The sequence below is a fragment of the Pygocentrus nattereri genome, chromosome 14 (assembly GCF_015220715.1).
Source record: "Pygocentrus nattereri isolate fPygNat1 chromosome 14, fPygNat1.pri, whole genome shotgun sequence".
Classification (NCBI taxonomy): Eukaryota; Metazoa; Chordata; class Actinopteri; order Characiformes; family Serrasalmidae; genus Pygocentrus; species Pygocentrus nattereri.
Window position 1 is genome coordinate 40,116,205 of NC_051224.1, and position 15,000 is coordinate 40,131,204.

Genomic DNA, 15,000 nt, shown 5'->3' on the forward strand with positions numbered 1-15,000 from the left:
ACAACAGACCAATAATCCAATACAAGCCTGGTATGTATATATATATATACACACACACACACACACACACACACACACACACACACACATATACACAGACAGGGTCATTTAATTTGACTGTGTGTTGCTCTAACTGCCTTTTTGGGGGTGAGAAAAGCTCAGAGCTGATAATATGAGTTAACTTGTTTCCTTGTATTAGTAAAAAAAAATAGAAAATTATAAAAAAGTCTTTTTTCTTGTTTTTTTCAAAACTCAAGCTGGATATAATCCTTTAGATATAAACAATAGCCATTCTAATATTCAACCAAACAGTGACCCTAAACGTGTTTTTATAGAATATCAACAGATTCTAAATGAACAGATTTTCCTCGGCCACTATTTTGCCTCACTACACCCTGCATGAATGGATTTAAAAACAATTTAAACCTTCTTAAAACAATCATAAAACAGCGTCTCAGTCATCAGGCAGGCAACTCATAACCATTTCTTGTACTAATCTTCTGTGAGGGAGCTTTTAGAGGTGGACGTCTGGTTCCTATCACCACCACTGTGACAGCTCTCTAAAAAAGATTTTATTCCCATAGGTATGTTTGGTGGAACTGAGCGGCTAAAAGTCTGTGCATCCTTTCATGACGCAAATATGCTACACTAGAAACACCCTTGTGGGATTAGCAACAATCTGGGATAACATAGGAACTACTTAGCAATAGCCTCATAACCACCCGGAAAACCATAGCAGTCACCTAGCATCCACCAGGGATACCATAGCAACCTTAGCAACCACCTGGGATAAGGCAGGAAAGGTTTATCAGAATTCTAGCAACAACCTGGAATACTAGCGCAACCACAACCTACTAACACCCTAGCAACCACCTGTAATACTAGAACAACCACCCGGCAACAAATCAAAATACAATGGGAATCAAGTACCAGCACCGTAACAACCATCTACCAACACCAATTCATAGTATTTGATTACGGCATTGAGTGGAACGTCACAGACTTTGATCTTATCACTGCTACGGCATTTACAGCCCTGCAAGCAAAACAGACCAGAATGACCACGAAAAAGATATAAAGATACGTAGACACTTTGAAAACGCTACGAGAAGATCAGCTGGATTGGTGCAGTGGATCCGTAGCTATAGACTAAACTGCACATCGCCAGTTTGGTGAGTGTGATTAAATAATAAACTCATGCGTTTATTTCAAGCTCAAGTTAGCTTCTTATTCGCCAGCTCCTCTCTTAAATTTTCCAGTCCACCTTAAATGGTGCTGCAGTTACACTGAGGCACCTGAAACGAAGAATGAATTTTGAAAGTGGGTGAATATGAAGCTGAAGTCAATAAAGGATCCTTAATCAATAAATACAACAAACTTTCAATCGAAACGGTTACTGAGCAGCACAGCGAAGCTGGAATCAGCCATACACAGCTGTAGAACGCATCTCACTGGCTGATCTACACTACACTGCTCGGCCATGGAAACCCATTCCATGAAGCTCTCTACGCTGTTCTTGAGCTGATCTGAAGGCCACATGAAGTTTGGAGGTCTGTAGTGATGGACTCTGCAGAAAGTCGGTGACCTCTGCGCACTATGCCCCTCAGCATCCGCTGACCGCTCTGTCATTTTACGTAGCCGACCACATCGTGGCTGAGTTGCTGTCGTTCCCAATCGCTTCCACTTTGTTATAATCCCACTGACAGTGGACTGTGGAATATTTAGTAGTGAGGAAATTTCACGACTGGACTTGCTGCACAGGTGGCGTCCGATCACGGCACCACGCTGGAATTCACTGAGCTCCTGAGAGTGACCCATTCTTTCACTAATGTCTGTAGAAGCAGTCTGCAGGCCGAGGGGCTCGGCTTTATACACCTGTGGCCATGGAAGAGACTGGAACTCCTGGATTCAGTGATTTGGATGGGACTGAACACTTTTGGCAATGTAGTGTATCATGTTTCCAAAGAATTGCGAATGTCAAGCTCATCACATATTTCACAGTCTTCATCAGCTGTGTTGAAAAACAATTCATTCAATTTTGAACGACTGGTTTGATAAAAGACTTCCAGCTACACCATAAGGAACTTTCTTCAGTCCAAGCCCAAAGCTGTTTGTACGCGTCTCAGATGGCTGGGGTTTTACTCCGCTAATGAAGACACACTCAAAAAGCACAAGAACATATTTCATCACGACATTACAGTCGGTGAGCTTCTTTAGGCCAAGGACTGCATTTGAGCTCCGTTCGGGTTCGGCACTCGAGTCCATAACAGAAAACCATTAGCGGCTTCAGGATAAACGGCCTGGCACAAACACTGAGAGACTTCATCGATATCTGCCACGAGCTGGTCTGTGAGGAGCTGATCAGTCGGTTTAGAGAGTCTGATCAGGTTTCTGAGGATTGTTCCCTGCTGCCCGTATGTGTTTACGCTTCAGAGAGGCCTGACTGGGTTCTCTCTCTAAAAGAACTTCGCTTTAGCTGTTCAGTGTTTTACTCGCCCCCCCCACCAGTTTGACACTGATGATGAAAAATACCCTCCCCATACATCTCTGCCTCCTCATTTCCACTCCCATTATGTACGTTGCACTATTGAAAATAGCCCTGTTACTCCAAGTTAACGTGGCCATTCATTCCCACGGCCGTCTACAAACGCTATGGCGCGCAATGTTTAAAAAAAAGTTTGATCCAATTTTCTTGTATATAATGGACTCGATCATTAAATTAAAAAAAAAAATGTGTGTGGGGGGCGGGGGCGCTTTTCGAGGTTTGCTACCTTAAGTCAAAATTTGGCAATAGTAGAAATAAATAAATAAATTAATTAATTTAAAAAATAAGTGAAAAATATAAAATCATTTTTAATGTAAAGCTGAACAATAACTGTCCTCTCAGGTTACACTTTGCTGCTGGCTACATCGACTCCACTGTCACACAGCACTGTGTAACGGGGAGCGATGTAGCGGACGCATGTGCGGAGGTAAGCGGCTTTTATTGAGGCCAAATCCAGGTTCATGGTCAAGACGGTCCAGGTTCAAAACGCCAACGCGGACAGATCGTGGTTCAGACATGACAAACAGCCAAATGCAACAAACCAAGCAAACTACACAAACACGACGAGCAAACAACGACCAGCGAAGACAAAGGGCCAACACAGGGCTTAAACACACAGGGATAACGAGGGACAGGTGCAAACAATCAGGGGCGGAGTTACAAAACCAAAACAAACGCACCTGGACAGGACTGGGAGGGGCCAATCGTGACACATTGCATCTAGGCAACATAAACATTTCTGCAACTTCTAACAACATAGCAATAATTTATATGATACAGAATGTGTATGTACACTCTGACAGGTGGATTTAAAATTAGGAAGATTTTTCATTAGATGGACAAAAAATCATGAAGGTTTGATTTTCTGAGAGAAAAGTGCAGAAACAAGTCATCAACAGGTCACACCCGTCCAGCAAGAGTTTAAAAACCTCCATAATGAGAAAGTGTGACCCTTTGTTGGTTTATTCAAATGCTTCTTTGTTATTAACCCTTTATTGTCGATAAATATGTTTTATGTAATGCGTTTGCTGCCCTGAGGCCACACAGTACAATAAAGAGTTAACTCTGAGAAAACTGCTGCACCGCTTATACTATTTACACATAATTACACATTTAATTTCATACTTAGTTACACAAGTTGCATTTGCCTTACAGTGCCTACTGAATATAAACCAACAGGTATGGTCAACGTCACTGTAATATAGTGGAAGAAGCTTCTTTCAGCCATGCAAATGTTGCCATGGTGACAGCATTCACCAAAATTGTGAATAGCTTTTATTTACTGAAGGTGGAAAAAAGCCTACAACAATAAGTTTCCATCAAATTTAAATCATAATAAATCATCTCTTCTACTTACAAGCACTGCGTGGTCTGGATTAAAGAACTGGAATCTGCACTTTTCACACGGCTTCTCCACTTGTTTCAATGAGCTTTGAGCCAAGGTTGTTGCTAAGGTGTTGCAAGGCTGTTGCTATGGTATCCCAGGTGGTGGCTAAGGTGTTGCTAGCCCACTGCTGGAGATGACTAGGCGGTTGTTATGGTATTGCTAGGCCATTGCTATGTTGTCCCAGGTGGTTGGTTACTAAGGCCTTTGCTATCCTGGTAGCCGGTAGTCCAGTGGCATCATTTCGCTCAGCGTTTTCTGGGCAGCCCACCAGTGTTTAGGCAGATATTAGACAAAAGTCCACTTATCATCACTCATTTTCCACTTACAGTCTAATTTACTTATTTTTCCTTCCTTCCTTTCTTCACTCATACGTTGTAAATTAGTAAATAATTTTAATCAGCAACAACATTTTCAAACTGTAATATTTATCTCTGTTTATTTTCCAAAATAAAAGTCCTTGTGCATTTAAAATCTGAGATTAAACTCTAATTAGAGCTTGTATGCAGGACAATAATCTGGGTGGTCCGAGGGGGGGACCAGCAGTGGCAAACAGACAGCGGGGTGTCGACCTTATCAAACCAGTTGACCAATATACAGTATATCACAAAAGTGAGTGCACCCCTCACATTTCTGCAAATATTGGATTCCATTTTGATGGGACGTCACTGTAGAAATGAACCTTGGGTATAAGTTAAAGTGGTCAGTGTGCAGCTTGTATAGCACTCGTGCAGCTCCAGGCCATGATGCTACCACCACCATGCTTCACTCTAGGCAAGAGACAGTTGTCTTGGTGCTCCTCACCAGCGCACCACCACACATGCTGGACACCATCTGAGCCAAACAAGTTTATCTTGGCCTCGTCAGACCACAGGACATGGTTCCAGTAATCCATGTTTTTGGGCTGCTTGTCCAAACTGTTTGCGGGCTTTCTTGGCAGTCAGCTTCAGAAGAGGCTTCCTTCTGGGACGACGGCCATGCAGACAGAGTTGATGCATTGTGCGGCGTGTGATCTGAGCACTGACAGGCTGACCTCCCACTTCTTCAACCTCTGCAGCAATGCTGGCAGCACTCATGCATCTATTTTCTGAAGCCAACCTCTGGATATGATGCAGAACACGTGGACTCAACATCCCGCTGAGGCCTGTTCCGAGTGGAACCTGTCCTGGAAAACCACTGCATGACCTTGGCCACCGTGCTATAGCTCAGTTTCAGGGTGTTAGCAGTCTTCTCATAGCCTAGGCGTCTTTGTGGAGACCAACAATTCTATTTCTCACATCCTCAGAGATTCTTTACCATGAGGTGCCGTATTGAATATCCAGTGGTCAGTATGAGTGAATTGTACCCAAAACACCCAATTTAACAGCCCTGCTCTCCATTCACACCCTGTAACTCTAAGGAGTCACATGACACCTGGGAGGGACGACGACACAATTGGGCACAATTTGGACCTGTTCACTGTGAGGTGGACTCAGTTGTGCTGCCAGCTATTTAGACATTGATGTCTGTGTGTTGTTCTTTTCAGAGGACAGTAAACCTGCACTGCTGTACAAGCTGCACACTGACCACTTTAACTTATATCCAAGTTTCATTTCTATAGTGTCGTCCCAGGAAAAGATAGAATAACATATTTTTAGAAATGCGAGGGTGTACTCAATTTTGTGTGATACTGTATGCTCGCTATCTGGGATGGCATCCAAGGTGGTTGCTAAGTTGTACTGCTAAGCCAAAACTGTGGTGTCCCGGGTGGCTGCTAAGGTGCTGCATAGCCATTGCTATGATATCCCTGGTAGCTCGGTCCCACGAGCGCAAGTGCCCAATCCCATAGTGGCTCTAAGATTCTGGGACCTTTTGTGGTTCTAGCTCCAAAGCTGTGGCTTATGAAAATGGTATATAAAAAGTAGTATAATTAAGGACAGCAGCGCTGTAATCCAACAGCATTAAAGCATGCTTTTGTTATCGCTGGTGCTGCCTGGAACCTTTAAAAAAGACCAGCTAAGGGACCCACACATCTCTCCATTCTCATTTCCACTGCTATTATGTGCATCACACTATTAAAATAAGCCCTGTTACTCCAAGTTAACGTGGCCATTCATTCCCACTGTGCACACCCATAAGTGTATTTAATGCACTGTGATCAGTGGAATGACTCTTTCAGTCCTGATTCCTCTCAAGTAAACTCATATAGGGCAGTGCTGCAGCTTTAATCAGGCCGAGAGTTTGATCCAAACCCAAATGTGAGCTGATATAACTTTACACTCGTCACAAAACTAAATAGCAATATCATTACAATGATCAAATATCATTTGACAAACTAATCTGTCCTTCAGTTCCCTCAAACTACATCCCAAACCGTTTTTATTCTGAATAAACTCTGAATAATGTGCTGTTTAAACAGAGACTTTTCAGACGTTCTTCATAATCAAGTGGGTAAGATGTAAACAGAGTGATTCAGAGCGGTTCAGTGTGAAACGCTCTGCTCTAGAGAAGCTTACCAAGTCAGAGCTGTTCACAGTGGTGGTGATAGGAACCAGACGTCCCCCTCTAAAAGCTCCCTCAGGGGAAGTTGTTACATGGAATGGTTATGAATTCACTGCCTGATTGTTTTACGCTAGGTCTCAGACATTTTTAAACTCACACGGAGTCCTCAAAGAAAATTTACTTTTTTATTTTCCCATCATCAGAATTCCATATAAACTATCTAATTCCAAATAAAATGTCTATATTGGTGTGTTGTAGTCATGGCGACCCCTGATTCCTATCACCGCCGCTTTAAAGACATCTGAACCGTTTCACACCAAACCCACTCTGACGAAATGACTAAATGGGCTTTGTTTCTCAACTATTTGAAATTTTGTAAAAATTGGTGGACTTCCCCTTTAAGATAACACGGAACAAAAGGGAAAATGAAGAAGGAGTAAAACTACGGCGGGGAGAACTCAAGCCAACGGTGGTTAAAGGAGGTCAGAAAACAACCCAATTCAAGCTCTAGCCTGTGTGGGTATAGAAATGATCAGCTTACCCCGTCTTCAAGCTGACCAGTGCATCGGTCACCCCCGTCTGATGGTATTTGACCATGTACTGGTGCATGTCTGGGTAGTTCTTCCGGATGTTCCTCTCTGTGCTGCCATTAGGGACCGTCCCGAATCGGAATGGAGGGGAGTAGGAGTACGGGCTCTGGAACTGTGGAGCGATAAAAACATTAAAAATGACAAAAAAGCCAATAAAACTCCTCTTAACCCAAATGTAGTCGATCAGCCAGGACGTTAGGAAGTCTGTTGTTTTAGTTTTAGCACTGGAGCCATGAAGCTAATGTACCTAAGACATAATAGAAGCCTATACCATCAACATCATTGTTCATTAATCTCTAATAGACTTGATGATGTGTTTTCTGACACTGTATGACTCAGTGTTACCCATAAACCTGGATTAGAGCGCTGTTCTCAGCTTTAGGCCCACAACATCCAGCAACCACAATCGCCACATGTTCTATATGAAGTTCCACTTACTGTATAGGTGCACTTTGTAGCTCTTAAACACTGTGTCCACTCACTGTCCACTCTATTAGACACTCCTACCTGGACAGTCCACCTTGTAGATGTAAAGTCAGAGACGACAGCTCATCTGCTGCTGCACAGTTTGTGTTGGTCATCCTCTAGTCCTTCATCAGTGGTCACAGGACGCTGCCCACAGGACGCTGTTGGCTGGATTTTTTTGGTTGGTGGACTATTCTCAGTCCAGCAGCGACACTGAGGTGTTTAAAAACTCCAGCAGCACTGCTGTGTCTGATCTACTCAGACCAGCACAACACACACTAACACACCACCACCACGTCAGTGTTACTGCAGTGCTGAGAATGATCCACCACCCAAATGGTACCTGTGAGGGTCCATGGAGGTCCTGACCACTGAAGAACAGGGTAACAGAGTATCAGAGAAACAGATGGACTACAGTCTGTAACTGTAGAACTACAGAGTGCAGCTATACAGTAAGTGGAGCTGATAAAATCCCACCCTAATCTTACAGCAGAGCACACTTAAATATATTAAAGGCACAGTAACAAAAAAGCCTCTTTCATTTTAAAGATTGAAAATGATATTAATGATATTTTTGGTAAATAAATCCACAAAGAGTAAAATGTGGGATATGGGCCCTTTAATGTCCACGGTCTTTGCTTTCAGTCATACTGAGCCGTGGTTGCTGTTAACAGGATCCAGAGCAAAGTTCTGTTGCAGCATCACAGCACTGACCTTGGCCTCATCTGATAAACAGGATGCTGCAGACTCTTCATCCGCAGCCTCATCCTCTACAACCCTCCTGTCTGCCCGATTCAGAGCGGACACGGTTCAGCCAGTTGGATGTGCAAGCGCATATATGAATAATACAGCAGGCACTATATACGCCCTTATTAGGAACTGCGGTTGTGTATTAATCTGCTTTAGTTTGTTTATTTCCTTGTCTGTGTTGTTTGTTTACAGTAGGGCTGAACAAGGTATTGTTTGTTAACGGTTAACGTGAGCTGACAACACATTCGGGACTTTTAACTGATCTTGGACTATAGGCTAACGTCCTTTTCCATTGAGTGACCCTTTATAATATAATAAATTATGTTTTTTTTATTAAAAACAAATGATTCAATATTCCATTTTGTCAATTTTAGCTCATTTTGAACTCAAATACTCAGCCAGTTCACGACCAGCAAACACAGCTTTGAACAGCTGTTCACACAGAAAATCATCATATTTTACACTAAAACACTAAAAAGTGCTGAACTGCAGAAAATACGGCGATTCTTAATGTTCCTCACCGCCTTTCAGACTTTAGGACACGTTTACTTCAAAACGCTGGGATCTAACTGCTCACCATGTGGCCATGAGGGGCAGGGATGCAGCCTCACGTCCCGCTCTGACAGAGAGGGGCGTGGCTAAAACAGGCCCCGCCCACATGCTAAAACATTGTGTTTCGGTTACGACATGAAAACGTGGGACAGCATTTCTTATTTAAGAATTAAACTCACGATTAATGTAAGTCTTTTAACTTCACCTTAAAAGAAATTAAAAAGATCTTTAAGTGGAAATTGTAGGGGTCAAGGTTTGGGACAGACTCCTAATAGAACGTACCCTATAAATGATGATCCTGTATATATTTAGTTTATCTCTATTAATGCCTTTGGAGTAAACAGTTTATAACATATTGTTTGTAAACATCTAACTTTATTGCTTTTTTCTATAGTTTTTACTGTGGAAGTGCATTTTGAATTCAGTAGAATGGCCCATTCTGATCAGTCCATTTGTGATATAAGTTAAGTGACCCTTATTAGTCCGACAACATGGAAATCTCATCTCCGCGTTTAACCCGTCCGTGCAGAGAAACACCACATACACACTAGTGAGGCACACACACACTAGGGGGCAGTGAGCACACTTGCCCATAGGGGTGGGCAGCCCTATCCACAGCGCCCAGGGAGCAGTTGGGGGTTAGGTGTCTTGATCAAGGGCACCTCAGTCACGTACTGTCGGCTCAGAGGACCGAACTGGAGACCTTCTGGTCACAAGGCGGGTTCCCTAACCTCCAGCCCACGACTGCCCCCTAAAGATATAGCATGCTGCATAAGTCCTTATCACACAGCCCCCTGCAGGTCCAGCATCTTCACAGTGGGTAAATCATGTCAATGCAGCACTGGTCTACTCTCTATTCTCTATCATGCACTATCCTCTCCTCCTCTCCTCTGTTCATTTCTGCTGCTCCTCTCCTCCCCTCCTCAGCTCTGGCCTTGTCCTGCTCATTATGCAACGGATTGTGTGTTATGTAAGGGCTGAGCAGCGCTCTGCTTTGGGCCTGCAGCGGCCAGCGCACGACTCGTCCCTCTCTCATCTGTGCAGAATAAATACAGAACACTGTTTTTACACTTAGCTGTTATTGGCAGCAGCAGGACTGCACTGAAATTTCACCTGTGCGTATTCATATTTTTTGGAGCGTGTTTAATTACTGCACATAGTGGAGACACTGAAATGGGAACGTCTGACACAGACGAACACTTAGAAAATGTGGACTGTGTAGCACAAATGTGGTAAAATGAATAAAATGCAGGTATTTTAGTATTTTAGTGGAGTAACCCAGCAACACCTAAACACTCTGTTCTTCCAGAGTCCAACAAATACATAAATAATACATATCAGCCTGAAACATCTGCCAAATCTAAACATCCGTTTATCTGCCGATACAGATATGATTCTCATATCATTGTTCATCCCTAATTACAGTGCAAGCCTCAAACAGTGGCACCTCTGATAAACGTGAGCCAAATCAGGCTATTAAGACATTCTTCTTGAGGACAATGATTGGAACAAACTCTCATCATGAAATAAATGTATCTCAATATTTCAAGATAAAAGTCATAAAGTTACAAGGATAATATTTTGAGAGTAAAGCCGGCTAATTGTAGGGGGGCTACTGTAACACGCTGGGGTCTCGGTTGCCATACTGGTTCTGGTTCTTTATTCTAAATAAAGTTCCAGCAGTTCCAGCAGTTCCAGCAGTCTGGATTCAGAGCTCCCCAGTGTGGACTCTCCTCTTCAGCTCATCCCACAGGTTTTCTAAGGGGGTTCAGGTCAGGGGGCTCTGGGGTGGCCATGGCAAAGCCTTCATTCTGTGGTCAGGGATTTTGAGGCATGTTTGGGATCATTGTCCTGCTGAAAGATTCAAACTATGGCCCAGTTTGAGCTTCCTGGCTTGGGCCGTCAGGTTTTGGGTGCTGTTGTCGGAACAAAACCTTTTATCTCCATTTTTGTCGATTTTCAGTTTTTGACATAAGTTGAAAATATATACTGGCCTTTATATTGTGGATAAATTTCATCAAGGATGGGCCAGAATAAATGGCCAAAAATAACTTGGAAACATTTCTGGTTTCATTGACTTACATTGAAAGTCATGTAAGTTTTTTCCTTCTCCTGTAAAGTTAGCATTTTGGAGAAATGAGGTTGTGTTCCAGTCAACAGTGACATATATATATATATATATATATATATACACACACACACACACACACAGACACTACCAGCAGGCCATGGAGGAGAACAGAGTGAAGGACACAGCACCTCCTCACTTTTACTCCCTGGGGGTTCAGCCCAGCACCACATGTGTAATATAAACGTGGGGGGTGAACAGAGTGAAGCTCTGAAAACGGGTTATTTTATATGTTCTTCACAGAAAATGAGCAAAGACCAAGAATCCGAGGCTGAAATAATAATAAACCACATTTTTAAACTTGATAAACATTGAAAACGGGGCCCACAGACCTGAACACCACACGAGGGCTGAGCAAAAATGATTACTGTTTTTTTTCCAGTGCAGTGTGAGAGATGGTCACACCAAGTCTGAAGGAGTGCATTCTGTAAACACTTGTGTGTCACTGTGTCATTTCAACTGGAAAATCTTATAAAGGCCTAAAAGTATGTATGAAAATAATTCTGGATTATGTTAATCGGCCAAGTCCACCCAAAAGTGTCCCACATTACCTGAATGATAGTATCTGCTTTATTCCTGCTGCTGAAAAATGACAAAACCTGCACTTAACAGCTGTTTTGACTGGAAATGACCCTGCTGAAAAAAATGAACCCTAGGAGCCATGAAGTGTTGACTCTTTATGGTCTGTAATTTGCTTTTGCCTTTTTTAATGGGTTGATTAATGTAAATTAACCTAAATGTTTAATAGGCGACCAAAGCCTGAGTCTAAATGCATTTGGGGTCTAAAGGAGTTTTACAAGAAAACTAGTTTCCACTATTGAAAACCATGAAGCCAAATCTTCGAATGCTCCGTTTTCAGCAGGGTAGATAAACACTTTTGTAAATCACCCTCGCGTATTTGAACTGGACGTCAGAGTTGTGAGGATGTAAGATCTTGTGTTCATATGGAAATGATGTTCTGTGTCTGAAGCAGTGTGTAGCAGCGAGGTCTCGGGCCCTTTGACTGACTCAGGCTCTGCAGCCTCTCGGGGCAGCTGTGTCACAGGTTTGCGTAACGCAGCCGCTGAGTGGTCAGGCTCCTCTGCCGGCCTCCTGTGGGACGTTTTAAGTTGGGCGTTGGGGGGTAAACGCCACGCAGAAGCTCAGGCGCACACGTCATGTCTGAGTTGCGCAGAGCTGCGGCGCTGCGGCCGAACCCCTCCGGGACGTCTGCATCACTACACACAGGAACAGCGCGTTCGGGGGGAGAGGACGCTGAGCTTGCGTTCACTACAGCACGGCAGGCTCTGTATAATCCCACCGCAGCTGCCCACTACAAGTGCTTTTAGCCCATTACAGCAAACCAACATATGCAGCAGTTAATTGTGTGCCTCAGAGGGAGCGACCTGCATGTATAATTCCTATGATTTGCGTACACTGGAGACCAACGCGCTCGCTGGCGTACGGGCTCACGCGACCCACTCCGGGTGAGGACGCAGCAGAGGGGTTATTTGAGCGGGAGGCATTGTTGTTTTGCTTTACAGAGGCTGTGCTGCATTGCCCTATGTGCTATTTTAAAGATGTCTGAATTTGTCTTTGTAATTTTGCTGTTTGTAACTGCATATACACTTCTGTAATGAGTAAAGGGGAACTCCACCAATTTTTCAAAAATTTCCATTAAATTCAGTCTATTTTGTTCAGGTGTTCTAGTTTGTTTGGATATAAACAAAGACTGGTCTCGATTGGCATTCCCCGCTCAGAGTCTGCACTTATGGCTTCGTTCATTTGTTATGAGGACATAAAAAGTGTAAACATAATTCATAACTCAAATCATAATAAAAATGTCTTCTCTTCTACTTACTCAGACCTGTAAGGTTTAAAGGGCAATTCTACCAATTTTTCAAAATATCTGCGTGTGGTGGTGATGGGAACCAGGCGTCACCATGACGACAACACAGATATAGACACTTTATTTACCATCCAGAACCTTTATATCACCACCACTGTGAACAATTCTGACTCAGTAAGGTTTATCTAGAACAGAGCATTTCACACCAAACCGCCCTGACTTTACATCTTCACCACTCAATTATTCAGAAAAGTTATAATTTGGTGGAATTCCCCTTCAAAGGGCAATTTCATTCCAAATAACATTCTAATCATAATTAAGCAACCCGGTTCTCGGAAAGCCCTGTGATGGAGTGGCGACCTGTCCAGGGTGTATCGTGCCTTTCGCCCGAAGACTGCTGGGATAGGCTCCAGCACCCCCCTGACGGAGAAGCGGCTTGGAAAATGGATGGATGGATGGATGGATGGTTCTCGGAAACCAAGCAGCTAAACGCTGTGCGGTAAGGAATACACTGACCTGCCCAAAGGTTGCAGACAGGAGGAGCTGCGCAGCGCAAATCCAATCACTTGTGAAGTCTTTGTTTTCTCCGAAATGAAAACCAACCTGGATCGAATACAAATCTGAGCCAGTCCCCACCTCATGACTGCACAGCTGTGAAATAATCGCTTTGCTAAGCTCTACGGACTTCAATAAACATTTAAGAGCCCACTCCGCAGCAGTTTACCAAACACCATGAAGACTGTAGCACAAGCAAAAGATCAATCCCAGCGTGCTGGCATTTTATCCGGCGTTTGATCTGCCCGTGTCGATCGATATGCTATTTGTTAAACCAGCGTTGGAAATACAAAACCTTCTGAACTACGCTCAGCATTTCACAGCTGTACAAATTAAAAATAACCGATGATCCGAGGAGAGACAGAAATTCAGGGTTAGCTGCATGCAGCTCCGCACTGTAGGGCGACATAAGCTCATCACGATGAATGACACAAACATTAATAAAGGCTTATAGGTAATACTCAAACCCAGTCTGTCCAGTCTGGGGCAGTCAAGGGCTGGAGGTTGGGAACCAGCCCTGTGACCGGAAGGTTGCCGGTTCGATCCCCTCGGCTGACGGTCCATGACTGAAGTGTCCTTGAACAAGACACCTAACCCCCAATTGCTCCCCGGGTGCCGTGGATAGGGCTGCCCACCGTTCCGGGCAAGTGTGCTCACTGCCCCCTAGTGTGTGTGTTCACTAGTGTGTGTATGTGGGTGTTTCACTGCACGGACGGGTTAAATGCAGAGGTCTAATTCCACAGCATGCAAATACGGTGACAAATGATGGTAAATTTTTCAAAAATTCTAATTCATATAACCACATCATGTTACTGTTAATTGTGATGCCAGATGTTATTATGCTTGAAATAAATAATACGGCTGTATTTGTGCAGGAAACACTGCGGTCATATCACCACAGTAAATGAATCTGTCGGGAAGTTTCTGCCCCAGTTTTCTTCAAAACACTCTGAATGACTTTTTATTGATTTATGCAAATTTTGAAAATAGGGTGGAATTGCCCTGCAAAGGTCCATGCTGTACCTTTAAGGGTACATATATAAAATGATGGTTCTTCAAGGGTTCTTCAGTAAAGAAAATGGTTCTATATAGAACCATAAACACTCAAAGAGCCCTTTGCACGATTAAAGGGTTCCTTGCATCTTGAAAGGGTTCTTCAGATTGAAAGAGATTATGCTGTAGATGGTTCCGTATAGAAGCTTTTTGAAAACGGTTCCATGTAGCACCAAAAAGGGTTCTACTGTTACAATGTCAGGCTTGTTACAACAGAAGAAGCCTTTTTGGTGCTATATAGAACCATATACAACACATTCTTAATCAATCTGAAGAACTTTTAATCATGCACTGAGCTCTTTGTGTGTTCATGGCTCCATACAGAGCAAAAGGAGGTCATATCAAATACTAAGAACCTAAGAAAAAAACGAACTTTCATTCAAATTGTTGTGCTGATGATAAAATTTTATGAAAATGTTTCTAATGAGAAAGGAATGCAGAGTCTTTTGGAGTCTGTAAGTGAGCCTGATTGGTTAGGTCCTGGATGTTCAGGACGGTTTGAAGGCCTTTCAGGAACCAAGCTCTGTGCCTTAAAGTTGGAACCAGAACAAAGCCTTACCTTCTTGTCGCTCAGTCCCGTAACCTGGTCCACAAACTCCTCCTGGATCATGAAGGCAGCCAGGTTGGCAGTGTAGCTGGCCAGGAAGATGACAGCGAAGAAGGCCCAGA

General features: G+C 43.4%; 1 protein-coding gene across 1 annotated transcript in view; it reads right to left on the bottom strand.

Moving 5' to 3' along the window:
• The window catches only part of grin2aa (glutamate receptor, ionotropic, N-methyl D-aspartate 2A, a), a 265,531-nt gene that overhangs the window by 16,586 nt on the left and 233,945 nt on the right, over window positions 1-15,000 (bottom strand). Inside the window, exons 9-10 of the mRNA XM_037544960.1 lie at window positions 14,891-15,000; window positions 6,952-7,112 (exon numbers count right to left, since the gene is read on the bottom strand). The exon at window positions 14,891-15,000 is cut by the window's right edge and continues 120 nt beyond it. Coding sequence (XP_037400857.1) covers window positions 6,952-7,112; window positions 14,891-15,000 — 271 coding nt within the window. The remainder of the gene's footprint in view (window positions 1-6,951; window positions 7,113-14,890) is intronic.